The following is a 15,084-nucleotide window of genomic DNA, read 5'->3' on the forward strand; positions in this document are numbered from 1 at the left end:
TGAATTGCAAGGGCGATGACGTTACTTTGAACTGTTTTCACTGAAAGAGTGTAACAGACTAATAGTCAAAACAAGGTTTCGTACTAACTCAAGTATCCACTACAAATACCAAAACATCAAACAACGCCTAAACAAACTCAAAGATTGCTTGTCATAATGAATAGCTCATTACTATAACAATTCATTTACTTTTCAGCAGATTCAACACTCTTCTTGTTGTGCTTCCTAGCATACCTCTGGTTCCTCAAAAACTTGGGATCCATCTGCATTTTACCATAAAGATAAAAAATCACCAAACTTTAGTAAAACAACAGATCAACTTTTTCTTTACTACTTTTTCCATAAGCAAATCCATAGTCTTATATCAGCAGATATAGAATATGACTACACCTATTATTACTCTGTGGCAGTGATAGAACTTCAAATAACTAAGTATTTTGCTTCAAAACTACTCATAATTAATAATATGGTCTACATTTGTTTGATTTAATAACCTTACATCTACATATCCAAATAGTTTGAAGTCTAAACAAGAATCAACTAAGAACAAGAAAAGATGTGGGGGGGGGGGGGGGGGGTTATCATAAGCAAATATGTGAATTTATATCAACGGATATACGAATACCTTTACACCTACTATTACTTGTCGCAGTACTAGAACTTAGTATGACCAAGTATTTTGCTTTAAAAACTTTTCATATTATATTAAGGTCTACACTCGCCGATGTAACAACCTTACATCCACATATAAACTAAGGAAAAAAGATGGGCTTTTTTATCATAAGCAAATCCGTGAGAATTTATATCAGCAGATACGAATATCTTTACACCTACTATTACATGTGAGAATGATAGAACTTAGTATGACTACATACTTTGTTTTAAAAACTGTTCATATTATATAAAAGGTCTACATTTACCAATTTTTAAAAACCATACATTCACATATAAACAAAGGAGAAAAGATGGGATTTTTTATCATAAGTAAATCCGTGATTTCGAATGTCTTTGCACCTACTATTGCTTTGTGGCAGTAATAGAACTAAGTATAATCACATCTTTTGTTTAAGAAACTGTTCATATTATATATAGGGTCTAGTTACATTTGCGCTATTTAGTAACCTTACATCTGCAAAACATTTTACCACAAGATAGAAAAATCACCAAACTTAAGTACAACAACAAGTGCACTTTTTCTTTATTACTTCTATCATAAGAAAATCCATAGATATCTTTATACCTACTATCAGCATATAAGGATATAAGGATATCTTTATACCTACTAATACTTTGTGGATGTGACACAACTTAGTATAACTAAGTATTTAATTTCAAAACTGTTCACATATACACACATTCTCCCGATTTAATAACCTTAACATAACATATCCAAATAGTTCAAAAATCTCACAATAATAAGCACAGAAAGGAGAAAATATGGTTCTTTAGAGTACCCAAGTGTGTGGCCTAGTGGTCAATGAGATAGGCTGAGAACCAAAAAGAATCAAAATTTACCTCTCAACTTTTGAATACGGTTTAAAATTACCCAATGAGGTCTTAAGGTTCAAATCCCAGGACACAAAATAAAGCATTAGATGATTTCTTCCTGTCTGTTACGGGTACAGGTTGCTGGTGGGAGGTGACAAGTATTCCGACGAGGTGCGCGAAAGCTAAGGTCATAAAAGAATATGGGTTTTTTTAACAGACCCATTAGTGAAAGTGTGTGATAGAACTTAATATGACTACAGATTTTGTTTAAATGACTATTCTTATTATATATATAATCTACATTCACCTGATTCAATAACCTTAATTGTATCTACATATACAAATAAGCATAAAAAGGAGAAAAGATGGGTTTTTTAACAAACCCCTTTGGTTGAACTGTGACGATGCTTTCTGGGTTTCTTGATTCCATTCCTGTGTGCCTTATACGACTGATTGTGAGCTGTGTGATTCTTCGACTTGGCCATTTCTTCTCAAAGTAACTGCAGAACAAGAAAAAATAATAATAAGGAAAAATCCGATGAAAAATCAGCTCATACTTCTCAATTTTTTCGAGTGGGGTGGGGGGGGGGAGGAGGGAGTACCTGTTGCCGGCGATTAGGGATTTCACAGTGAGGAAGAAAGTGAAAGAGGAGAATGGATTAGGGTTCTTATGATGTTTGAAACCCTAAAGCTATGTGAAATGACGAAAATAGCCTTGATTTGATTTTGATGTAGTTTGAAACTAGATTGATGTGCACATATTATAGCCATTTGAAAACTAACCAAGGTGTTAAAAGTTTAATCGCTTCATAATCAACTTCAAATGTACCAGAGTGTGAAGTTGAATAAGGTCGAGGATTTGAAGTTATGCTATGTTTTAGCCAACAGATAACTTCATACGTCATGTTTGAATTTTAAAGTGAGTTATGCTATGTCAAAGTTTTTTAAGAATGATGTATAATTATGCTTTTAAGGTTTCATAGTCTATGTAGGATAATTCAATAACATGTCAATGAATTTATAAACCACACAAGTATTGTGAAAAGTTGCGAAGGAGGAACAACAACAATCATATTTAGGATTTAAAAACCATTTATGTAATAATATCGACTTAACTCAAATTGTAAAAAAATTGCTTCTTCCTGTTACCCCCTCCCCCCTCCCCTTCTCGTACAATCATCGTTTTTTATTTCTGAGTATTTATTTAGTTTTGGGGGTAAAAAAGAGTAGAAAATTGTGGTTTAATTTTTCCATTTTGAGTTTATTGTTATCAATCAACATTATATGTATAAAGTTATGAAGAAGATGACGAAGAACATGTTTTTTCAATCACATAGCATGAATTGGAACCAATCAAAATCCTGAATAGTTCAAATGTTTAAGAAATGTAAATTCACATATGGACCTGTTTGGGTAGATAATTGTTTTTGACAAAAAAAATACTTGTTTCCTTCAACATATTAAGGTGTTCTTGTTGAGACGATACACATTCGTTGTTGTTACTGTGGGTCCTAAAGCACATGAACCTAGTGCATTGCACAGATCGATAAGAGAATTGAATTGGCCTAAAAAGCGCTTAGACGCTCTACATAGTAGAAAGTAAAAACAGAAAAAAGATAATCTCTTGGCAATTTTCATAGTCAACTTCACATTTTTGTGAAGGATCAAGGAAAAGAACATTTCACAATCAAGAGAATACCCCTTGGCTTTTTTTGCCAGAGATGGTCTAATAAACTCACTAAATTTGACAAAAGATACAGCTTAGTTTCAATATTTCATGTCTTGGTGGATCTGATTTCTCTCTGATTTTCATAGATCAGTTAGCTTCTCTTAAATATAAAGATTCATGCTCCGGCGATGAACGATGAAAGACAAAGCCTCCCTTCATGTCTATCACATTCTCCATCACAACTTGCTATCAAAGAAACTTACCATGTCTAATTCGAGTTGTCATCAAAATGCCAGTGTATCTAGTCAATCGTTCCGTAGAAGGGCCTGTTTGCTTTTTGAGAAACAGCTTCCCAACTCTGGTATCATTATCGTCCCACCCTCACGTTACCCAAAAAATGTTTGGAGGGTAAATGCAAGCAGACTACCTGCATCTACAATTTTACAAGATCTGCTGATGTACACACTGGCTTGCAGCACCAAATCCTGTTTTCCATCAGCAGTGCTAAAGCAGCCAAATATATGAAATGCTTGTAACTTGTCCTCTTAGTCCATCTCAGTGTCAGGATTGAGAGTCCCTTCGTATTCCAGCTGTGACAGAAAAATAAAGTTGGTAAAATGTAGAGGAGCTTTGTGATAAAAGTACCACCTAAGAATATCAAATTTTGTATCTGAATCTATCTCAAAATAATTGTTATAACAATTACCGTTGCTTTATTATGTTCCAACTTCATCCTCCTATATTGTTCTTGTGCTTGCTTAGAACGGAACATGGCCTGAACTCGCACAACAGATCTTTCAATACGTTCTTCAGCTTGTTTCCTGCTGGCTTGGAAGAAATCCTCCTCCACATCATCTGGTTTGTGATTAACTACTTGACTAGACTGGAGTTTAAGCCCACGGAAACCTTTCCTCTTCAAACGCCACCGAAATAATGCCTTTTCAAGCACTCCTACAGACCAAATTATCTTCCGGTACTGCCTTCGGACTTGGAAACCACGGAACACAGCCTGCATAAACCAGAGGCAGGTTCCACTGATTAAGGCTGTTGTGGACAGTAGTAGCAACACATTATAGCAGAGTTGTTTTACCAGGAACCTTGAAATCCAGGAGCATCAAAAGTCATATTCGCAACAAGGAGGAACCTTTTCAGGTTATCTGCTAGTATTCCATTATTTTCAGGAAAATAAAGGTCATAGTCCACGCTTCCAATTGCGGAACATGAGGGCCCGCCTCAATTTGGTGGGCAAATAATAAGTATGAAATTTAAAGAAAGTTGAAACACTAATAAATTTAACTGATTATTCAAAATCAGTCATGCCCTTTGGTGCACGAGATGGACCGTGTTATTCAATTAGTTATATGGAAAAGTCACAGAATCAAGGGGGCCTTACTTGAATTTTGATGGCCTGACGGCGCATGTGAAGAAAATCTTTCCTCATCTTCCAAGTTCGGAATCTATACTGGATTTGTGCAGCAGCTGCCAGCTGTTTCTGCATCTCATAGTTGCGGAAAGCATGCTGAATCTTCATAGCCGCAATTATACTACGTGCGTCCATCTCTGGATTTGAAGACTCTACTGCTTTTGTCCGCACTTTCAGTGCACGCTCCCTGAATGCAGACTGGATACGTGCAGCTGCGTCTGCAGCAGTACGATAAGCTGCTAAACTATCTTTCAAATTTAGCTCTTCCTCTGTGAAGTTCCCAGGGTTTATTGATTCCGTAGTCGTCCGGAGTGAACCACTGATATTTCCAGCTAATGTCATATCCTTAAATTGTGCAACTAAAGCCTTCTCAGCAAGATAAGCCCCCAAACCCTCATGACCATTTTTTGATGCAAGGTCAGAAGCAGTACATCCACCAAGGTTTTCTGAAGTGGAATCTGTGACCAAATTTGGTTTTGCTCCAGCAGATAAAAGAGTTGCAACCATTTTTTCCCTGACAGGCCAAATGCTCCAATTTAAACAACCTTACGCTTGAAATGACCAAAACAGTCGAAAATATAAGTTCCATGTTAGTTCTACTTTCTTTATCGTTGGTAGTGGGTCAGACAGGTTGGTGAACAGAAGTTCAACTCAACACAACCAAAGGTGTAACGACTATTTTAAACAATTTACATTAGCAAAAGAACCAAGAATAGAAAAGAAAGATTCAAGCAATAGATAATTGCAACATTCCATAGCTGTAACTAAGGATACCTTCCATAAGATGCAGCCCAATGGAGAGCTGTCCATCCATATTTGTCTCGATAATCCAATGACAAACCGGACCAGGAAAATGGATATACAGCCCAAGTGTAACCTAGGATAGCACACAAATGGATAACTCCTTGACCTTGCTCGTCATGTTCTGAAATTTTACATCCTTCAACAATTCTTTCCAACAGCCATTCCTGTAATCTGGTTTTCAAAGAGAGCTCAAACAAGCAATCTTTTGCATGTGGGACAGAGAACTTCTTGTCTTCAATTGATTTGATCAGACAGGCCCAATCATCAATAATGTGAGAACATCTTCCAGCAAATATTTTTGCATCTTTCAGCAAATCTTGAGGTATTTTGCTGGATAAAATATTAAGGCTCTTAGATGTAGAGAACAGCAGCTGAGCAAGTCTCATCTGAATTCTAAATTCATCCCAATCACATTTATTCTCCAAGGGTTCTGTCCAAACATGTACCGAAGGAGCTCGAAACTCAAAGCTCATGACTTGACTAATAGGTTTATTACCATCGAAACTTAAATATATGTTTACCAGTCCAGGGGTTTGAGGAGAAACTATGCAACGATATACCCCAGGTTGGAGAACTTCTGCAGGAAAACAAAAATCTCCACAAACACAATGCAAGCTAGAACTTTCCAGATGTGATTGTTCTCCATGAAAATGCCCAATGATAAAGATCTGTAATCATAGAGACAAAGGTATAACTGCTAGATCATAGCTCAAAAGACATGTTTATCTTGACCATCTTGACCGTGGCAAAGAACTTGGCAAACTACAAGAATAATATCTAAAAGTTTAAAGAGGTAAAAAAAAATCCCTGATAACTGAACACATCAAATTCACAAAATAAGTCAATGGCCACAGTATGCTAACCTTGTTCTCCTTTTTTTCTTGAAAAGCTAACTAATCTTAATTCTCAACCTAAAATGTTATGTCAGGTCAGGTCAGGTCAGGTCTAACAAAGCACTTATTTTCTATTAATGCAAAATGATATTGAACACATTTTTCTTGTTTCTTTAAGAATGAAAAAGGTAACACAAACACACGAAGAGTACTTAAGCTTCCTTTTTTCTGATATTATCGCTTGTGTTTTATCGAGTTTACTTAAAGCCAATATCATGACAGACAGCATTTTTCTTCTTGCATAGAGAACCATTGTATCAAGATAGCACATCTGGGAAGAAAGGACCTTTGTTTCTTCAGTTGAAAAAGCCCACGCAGGCGAAATTTCTGTTATGTTGAATATCTGCTCCCTTGCATATGATTGACCAGTTGACACTGAAGATTCGGGAGTTGGATCATCTGTGGATCCTGGAGAATCAGTGATAAGGTAGTTCATCCACCTTCCAAAGCTATCCTGAATTTGAAGTCTATCCTTGTTCAGACTATCAAAGGAATCGTCTGTGCTTACTGTCATTACTCCAGACTCATTCTTCTCAAAACTTGAAGTCATTTGACCATCCACCGTCTGGAAGGTGATCTCATTTGAATTGTTAACTGTAGACATTCTCTCAAGAGAGGAGGAGACACCCTACAAGTACCAATATTAGTAGACAACTAAAAGAAAGGAGAAAAAGAAGATATTACCGAGCAGCATTCAATTCAAAAGGAAGAAAGATAAAATTGGATGGAAGGTACTTGACAATTGCTAAGGATGGATTTAAAGCAGGAAGGTTAGATCCTTAAATGGTACATAGATACGCACAACATGATAAGTATACATATACACATGGTGTGTGAATTCATGAAATTAAATAACAAATGCACACTGCGAAGAATAAGTGGAAGATCATCTTATCCATATGTGTGCAAAACTGAAATTAAGAACACCATAACCTGAAAAAGGTAAAAAGAAAAAGTTGTGTGTTCAAGGGAGTAAACATATTATAGTACATGTGAGTTGCTTTAGAAGAAGACACCGTTTTACTACTCTTAATTAGGTGTATCTCATTCCAAGTCACCACACTCCTGCACCAAGAGTCTTACTCTAGTTACTTATAGTATATAGTTGATTTTAAACTTCAATAAAACAGGATTCTGTTGGTTTTGATAATAACGATAAGATGGAAGACGCAGTATTGCTCATGCATGTTGGTGCAAAGCAAGACACTAAGAATTTCAATTTAAGTATCAAAATCCATTTGCCAATTTATTTGATCATACACTACATACAAGTAGTTCTGCATAACTCTCTACTTCTGATTTTAAGGTATACCCTAAGTTGGTTAATCTCAGATGAAGAGTATTTATTTTAGGAAATTAAGTAGTATAACATTTGTGGAGCTTTCTCTCTGGTGAACCATTTTTCCTTAAAATGACTCAATGGAAAAGGTTCCTCCCTAAAATATTATTACAACCACCAATGGAGAACTAAGAAATTATCCAAATCAAAAAACGCTACTTGCGTTGTCATTGATAGCATAAGATATGTGAAGATATGAATAGATCTTAACAGCAACATAGAGATGAAAATGATGAGAGAAAACTGTGTTGGTGGAGAATTACGCCAGTGAAGCAAGCTGTGGATATATCTACTCACATTGAGGCTGTAACCATTTAATTCACATAGATTGTGTTGTTCATACAACGTGTGCTGCACATTAGCAGTTTTGCCTCCTGCTGCAAAAGTTAGGTAAATACTTAATAAATAACTATTTTTATGAATGTAAATAATAAATAATGTCTATAAGGTACAAGCACAAATAATAACAGTATCTAGCATATACCTTGTTGAGTAGCAATTATCTTGTTAGGATGACCACCAGGTGCCAACAGCTCATCCCATTCAAGTGTGTTTATCTCGAGTAGTCTCTGTTCATGATTTTGGACGGTCATATCCCTGTTAGGTTCTGTCAATCAGTAGAAGACAGGACTTTAATCTAGCCAATTTTGAATGAGAAAAAGAGATTTTGAACATATTCCGAGATTACAATTAGGTCCAAGCTCTAGTAGCATAAACGGAATATGAGTACTATATTTTTGCACATACGTGAAACATTCTACAAGAAATACAACTCCATTTTCATCAAGAGAAACTTTTCTGTGTTTTTCTTTACAGCTATGGCTTTGACCGAAGATTAATTACCAACTTTTAACATCCATAGGAGGTTCAGTTCAAGCTATCGACACTTTCATTAATATAAACTGCAAAAAGATATCATTTCTACAAAGTTAATTTGATAGTACCTAAATGTGCATGTCGTCTAGCGGAATATTGCTGATCAACTGCTGAATCAAGTTCTGCTGATAAAACCCAAGAAGCAGACAGATCAGCAGGATCAGACAATGCCGAACCAGAACTAACTGGGGCAGCTGGAGAACCCTGTGCAACTATGTTGTTGGAGGAAACCTGTGATTGTCCAGCAAACATAGCCAATAACTGAATTAACACACACACTGTTTGCAATCCACATAAAAACTAGAAATGAGAACCTAGGCATATACGGGTATATTTATAGTAGTCTAATATCAGCAGGTTCATCTGCTTCGGAAGTGTAATTGTAGTACTTGAAAATAACTATTCTAAATACACCTGATCAAATTTAGAAAACCTCCTGCCTTTGGCTGACGAAGATCATGTTAGCAGGCGCCACCACAGACACTATGTAAACCAGTAACCTCTAGGTAGCATAACAAAAAATGAGTCATGGTTAAATTTTCTAAATGTTTCACATATCTAGAAAAGTTTGATACGTTGTAATTAAGTAACTGATTTACAAATCAATAAAAGTCCAGGAAGAACACATCATGGCAGCATTAACTACATAAGCTCGGAAAAATTGGCTATAAGCCTCATTAGATGTAGAAAGGTGGACAATTTTCTAGTGATCAAAGTCTACTGTTTTTCTTACACATGAAACCTGTTTTCTTGTTATATTATTTCTAATTTGACATAAGCTCCATTCGACATGAAACCTGTTTTCTTGTTATGTTATTTCTAATTTGATGCAAGCTCCATTCGACATGAAACACCTCAGTTATCATGTAATTGGAGCACCTGTCCTTGACTTAAAAATTCCATGAACCACCATTGTATCAATTATCAGTTTTTTGGAGGCACACTGACCTCCCTTTGACTTGTCAGACAGTAATGTAATAGCCATTTGCAGAGAGGAATTTATTTCATCTCTTAAAATCAAAGGTTGAACAATTGCTACTCTGTTCTTGATGAATATTATAAGTAAATGATAAGGAAAAAGCAAATAGTAATTTCCTCTGCATGAAAACAAACATAACAGTCGCAACTATTTTGGTTTTTTTCAGACTAATTAATACGCTGGACACCAAAAAAAGGAGAAAAAGAATAGGAAACAAACCTCTTGAGTTTCACGATAATGGACAAGGACTATGTGTTCGAGAGTCCTGTAAAGCGGAGAAATTGACAAAATCATACTCCATGGATAAATCCTTTTTTATGTAACTGCTACAGCGAGCCATTAAGTTTTAACCAAAGAATAACAAGAAAGTGGGAAAAAAATTGAGGACCTATGAACTAGAATTATTCATACTTGTCAAGCAGCCAGTAGCATCTCCGAACAAAGGTTGTGTTATCTTCTCCATGTGCATAGTATACATGTATTCGTTCTTCATTACCAACCTGCAGTAAGAAACAAATTGAAATTCATCTTTCTGGAATGATTTCAATCTAGACCTCAATCAAGAAAACTTCAGATAGCATTTAGAAGAGTGCACATCCTATTGGGGAATCTTTGTAGCTCAGTTGGTTGGATACCTGAACAACTTTCACCTTGTTAGTGAGGGTTTGATTCCCCATCTTGTAATCCCCTCCCTCATTTCCCCTACCCCCAATAAAAAAATAAAAATAAAAATAAAAAAAGAGTGCACATCCTGTTTATAAGTGGAGAAGAGAACAGAAAAAAAACAAGAACTTTTCTTTAGCCAATATATGGTAGATCTATATATGCTTTCAGAATTCAGCCATTATACGTCTAGCCTAGTCTATACAATCATTTTAGATGTTGAGGTAAAAACTTTTATGCTATATGCCTCCAAGAATGTCCAACCTAATCACAAAATTCTAGCTGGTCCCTGCATAGTTTGCACATATTCCATAAAAGAGGCGTACATCCTATATCGGTGCATCTTGTCTAACCACATTGAATCATGCACTGAAGAAGATAAGAATTGGCAGAGCACCTATAAAGTTTTTCCCAACATTCACTGGAGATTTTCTCAGGTTCTTCAATATATGTGTGACAGCCACATAATTTTCATCTTTGTAAGAAGCTATGATACAGGGAAAATGCAATTCAAAGGTTCAGATTTTCCTTTTTCCTATTCATTGCCTATGTTTGAGCCCACCCATTATAATTTCATTATCGCCACTCAATAACTTCCCCCAATCATATGTACTAATCATCTCTTCAGTGCGATGCCAAATTTGATGACAAGACGATTTGAATGATCATTTGCCTCCTTAATTTCTGCTACAAAACACTAATGCCAAAATATGTTATAGGCAACAACTTTTACTTAGGGAAAATATTTTCAGATTAGCTATATTATAATCAAATGGCAACCTAGAAATTTATAGCAGAAATGGAAAATAAAAAGCATCTATCCATTAGAAAAACATAAAACCGGCAAACAAACAATCATGGGAAGAACATCATATTAAAGGCAGTTAAACCTCACTTTTAAGTGTTCATGAGCTTCTTTTACAGTTTTCCCATCCTTCTTCTTCTTCCAGTTATGTCCATCTCTCCGGAAATTCCTGAGCATCTTACGATCAAACAACACAATTGTGCCACCTATGCATTGAAATCAGAGAATATTAGATGAAAGCCACGGTACCTTCCATTACCTAAACACTTTTTTCTTTTCCGTGAGGATTTCATGTTCAATTTCCTTTAACACTATATGGATTTCCAGAAAACAATCAAATCATTGCAAGATCAAAACCATAAGAAGCTTTTCATGCTTAGAATAAGGTTACTTTTAGGTAAGTTAACAGGCTTGACATTGATGTTGAAATACTTGTGATTGCAAAGTATTGCATGAATCTCATTTGGTCGGAGCCACCTCATCTTCGATTCCTCCATTATGTTGGGAATATCCAAATCTATGCAAGAACCAGAGAATAACAAATGTAGTCAACTAACTAGATTCAAAATATTAAATCAATGAAAATTCGTAATTACAACCAACAAAGCAAAGAAAATCGAGGTCAGTGCTGATTTCAACATAGCATTTTTTGTTGCAGTACATTAAAAGTTCACATGTCCATTATATGCAGTGGGGCTCTCCATTGCTCCCAAATTGATCAGATCACTCCTTGAATTTCGAGCTTTCCTCTCTTTTCCGGTATTACCAAAAAACAATTAGTACCAATTTAATCCCATTTTATATTCGAACTGAACATAATCTCTTCTTTTATCATTATCAGGGATGGATTTTGATGGTATCAAACAACGAAGACCAAAGACCAAATACCAAAAAATATGATCTTTCTAGCCCACCCTTTTTTTATCCGTGCTGCAAGACAGCTAGAGTTGAGAAATGTCACCGATTACAAAGTTGATTGAATTTTATCTCAAATATGGCATTCTCTTCCTATCAACTTATTCCGAGGAATTAATCTTAGCATTAAGGTTACATGTTCTTTTTATGGGAAGTACATCTTGTCTCTATTCAGTAGTTACACCCTAAATTCAAGTAACTCAAGCAGCAGTCTCTGTCACAGTACATCCAGCATTCCCCCCCAAACTAGTCACATTAAAGGACATTCCCCCTAAATCATACTACTAGAACTACTACAACATTCGATTACCAACTAACCTTGTATCCTATCCTCAACCTCCATACTATCCTATCTAAGTTAAAAGTAAGCATATTTTTTTTGAAAGTGTTAGATTTGCAATTAAAAAAAAAGAGAGAGAGATTAACAAAATAGCAATCATAACAACTGTAGCAATAGATAATAATACACATTGGAAAAAAAGAAACTACGTGATACCTAAATCATACTGCTAGAAGTACAACAACATTCGAATATCTTCTAAGGTTCTACCCTAATACTCGACTTTCAAACCTTCCTAAGTTAAAGTAAGCATTTTTTTACGGAAGTATTTGATTTGCAATACAAAAAGAAAAAGAGATAACAAAATAGTAATGTACAAACAAGTGTAGCAACATATATTAATACACATTGAAGAAAAAGAAACTACTTGACACCTACAGCATACTTCTAGAAATACGACGACATTCGACTACCAACAAACAATTATATCCTAATCCTCGACCACGATATCTTCATATCTAAGTTGAAGTAAGCATTTTCTTCGAAAGGATTATATTTGCAATACAAAAAGAAAAGAGATAACAAATACCAATGTACAAAACAAGCATAGTCAGCAGATACTAATACACATTGGATAAAAAGAAACTGTGCCATACCTAAATCATACTACTACAACATTCGACTACCTACTAATCTTCTTCGAGCATAATTCTAGACCTCAATACCTTCCTATTTAAGTTAAAGTAAGCAAATTTTTTTCGAAAGGATTTAGATTTGCAATAGAAAGGAACCAGAGTGAGGGATATATTTTCCGCATACAGAGACAAGATAGTACCTTGCATAGTGCGGAAGCCATGAACTTCCCAACCGACGAGTCGTCCTGATACGTTACTTTCCATTGCAAAAACAGAACTCAAAATCGAAGCAAAACTGCGTAATTAATCAACCAAATCAATCCACCAAACTATGTATAATTTGAAAACCAAATTTTGAGAGTTACGAAACTTGTTGAACAAACATTCAACGTCTAATTATACATTGATTGAGGTGAAGATCTTCCATTAATGTGCACATCAATGGCGTTTTTTTGCCGGTCAAATTAGTAAGCCAATCAAATGAGCATACGTTTTGCATTTTGCAATGTGGTTGATGGGTCGGATCGGATCGGATCGGAGCAACAAATGGGATCGCGGAATAGCAGAACTATGGGGCATGAATTGACCCCTTGTCACATTTTTTCTTCTCGTCAAAAGAGGTGAATTTTGAATATATAAGTTTATTAGTTGCTTTTTAATATTTTTAAAAAAATAAACATAGCTTATAATTTCAATAATTTAAATATTTTTTAAAAATAAATATTTTTTTTTATTCCATATATCTCGTTTAACTCGTCCCATCCCAATCCCCTGGAACGGGATGGGACCTCGGGTATATCCCGATTATCCCTGCCCGATAGCTTCTCGGCCCCGGCCAAAACCCACCTCTGTTGTCCTGTTCCTGGCCCAGACCCTCCAATACTGGCTTACTGATTTAGATCTCATCCCACTTGCTCGTCTTAATTTCGTTCCCTATTTTTTTTGTATGCTTATTATTTAAATCGTATATATGTGATATTATATAATAATGGAGAACGATGATATATGCTATATACATGAAATTTATTATTTAATATATTATTTTCTCATATTTTAAATTTCTTAATGATGTTAAGTTATTGTGATTTGATGTAAATATTCAATACAAATTATTATTTGTTACGTATAGTTAAATTAGATCAAGATAAAGTAAACACTTGCCAATTAGTGTCACTTGGACCACTTGTGATATATTAGGCAATTTTGTTTCCTAATTACCCTTTTTTTTAAAAAAAGAATTTCCACCTTCCTAATTACTCTATCAACATAGTGTGTTTGTGCATAATTTATGGCTAATTAAATGCATGTATTTCATGATAATGTCCTTCTCATCCATCATTATCTAATTAACAGTAGTAGTTAATAAGAATTAAATTCCATTTTTGTTTTCATTTTTGTCCCACATGGATGCTAGAATGTACCGCTACTATACATTGATTGACATGATCTTATATTCACGAAAAAAATTAAAAATTTTATTTGATATTTGAAATTTATTAATATAATTTTGATTTATATAGCTGAATAACTAATCATATTACGAACGTAAGATAATAATTTTAAATTAATTTGTTGATTTTGATTAGCGTCTGAGATTGAGACATAAAGATAGTAACTATTGTTGTTTGATTAGACAAAAGAAGGTCTCATTGCATGAAACTAATAATATCGATATTTTGAAAATCAAATCAAGTGACTAATAGTAAATTTGTAATGTTTGTTATCAGTAACAAAATTCAATATTCATTTTTTTAAAATAGTAAAAAATACATATAAAAGAGACTAAAAAATGGGAAGATTTATATGCATTGAATATTTACTTTAGATTATTAGATACATGATGTGAATTGACTAATATGAGATTTACAACAACACAACAACAACAACCCAGTGAAATCCCACATCGTGGGGTCTGGGGAGGGTAGAGTGTACGCAGACCTGACTCCTACCAATGTAGGACGGCTGTTTCCGAAAGACCCTCGGCTCAATAAAAACATAGAAAATGGTCAGACAAGAATATTAGAGTAAATCTGTAGATGACGAAAACCGTCCAAACAGTAGTATAATCAAAGCACAAAAAACAGTAAATATTATTATTAGATAATAACATAAATACCCTAAATAACATACGTCAGAGTACAGGAAATCATAGTGCGTTAATACGCCTACGAGTAAGGGAGAATAAAACAACTATGTACTAGCCTTCTACCCTAATGTGTGTCTTCCACACCCTCCTATCTAGGGTCATGTCCTCGTTAAGCCGTAAATGCGCCATGTCCTGTCTGATCACCTCTCCCCAATATTTCTTCGGCCTA

The 15,084-nt window shown here is 35.0% G+C and overlaps 2 protein-coding genes across 4 annotated transcripts; both read right to left on the reverse strand.

Moving 5' to 3' along the window:
- LOC129883632 (60S ribosomal protein L29-2-like) lies at nt 1-2,231 on the reverse strand. The gene is made up of 3 exons (XM_055958254.1): nt 2,091-2,231; nt 1,872-1,988; nt 1-263 (listed from the first exon to the last, which is right to left on the reverse strand). Exons 2-3 carry the CDS (start codon nt 1,971-1,973, stop codon nt 186-188), a joined length of 180 nt encoding a protein of 59 aa, XP_055814229.1. The 5' UTR covers nt 1,974-1,988; nt 2,091-2,231; the 3' UTR covers nt 1-185.
- A 674-nt stretch (nt 2,232-2,905) lies between these two features.
- On the reverse strand, nt 2,906-13,351 carry LOC129883639 (calmodulin-binding transcription activator 6). 3 transcript variants are annotated; one of them, XM_055958260.1, is made up of 14 exons: nt 13,172-13,351; nt 12,970-13,064; nt 11,331-11,456; nt 11,030-11,145; nt 9,883-9,971; nt 9,691-9,736; nt 8,561-8,723; nt 8,101-8,223; nt 7,914-7,993; nt 6,564-6,905; nt 5,355-6,052; nt 4,551-5,094; nt 3,864-4,166; nt 2,906-3,747 (listed from the first exon to the last, which is right to left on the reverse strand). In XM_055958260.1, exons 2-14 carry the CDS (start codon nt 13,031-13,033, stop codon nt 3,703-3,705), a joined length of 2,739 nt encoding a protein of 912 aa, XP_055814235.1. In that variant the 5' UTR covers nt 13,034-13,064; nt 13,172-13,351; the 3' UTR covers nt 2,906-3,702. The 3 variants fall into 3 exon arrangements, with proteins under 3 accessions (XP_055814235.1, XP_055814238.1, XP_055814244.1); XM_055958263.1 differs by having other exon boundaries at nt 7,914-7,990; nt 12,970-13,351; XM_055958269.1 differs by lacking the exon at nt 13,172-13,351 and having other exon boundaries at nt 11,372-11,456; nt 12,970-13,058.
- Between the last annotated feature and the right edge of the window lie 1,733 nt (nt 13,352-15,084).

This window comes from Solanum dulcamara, chromosome 1 (genome assembly GCF_947179165.1).
Source record: "Solanum dulcamara chromosome 1, daSolDulc1.2, whole genome shotgun sequence".
Lineage (NCBI taxonomy): Eukaryota > Viridiplantae > Streptophyta > Magnoliopsida > Solanales > Solanaceae > Solanum > Solanum dulcamara.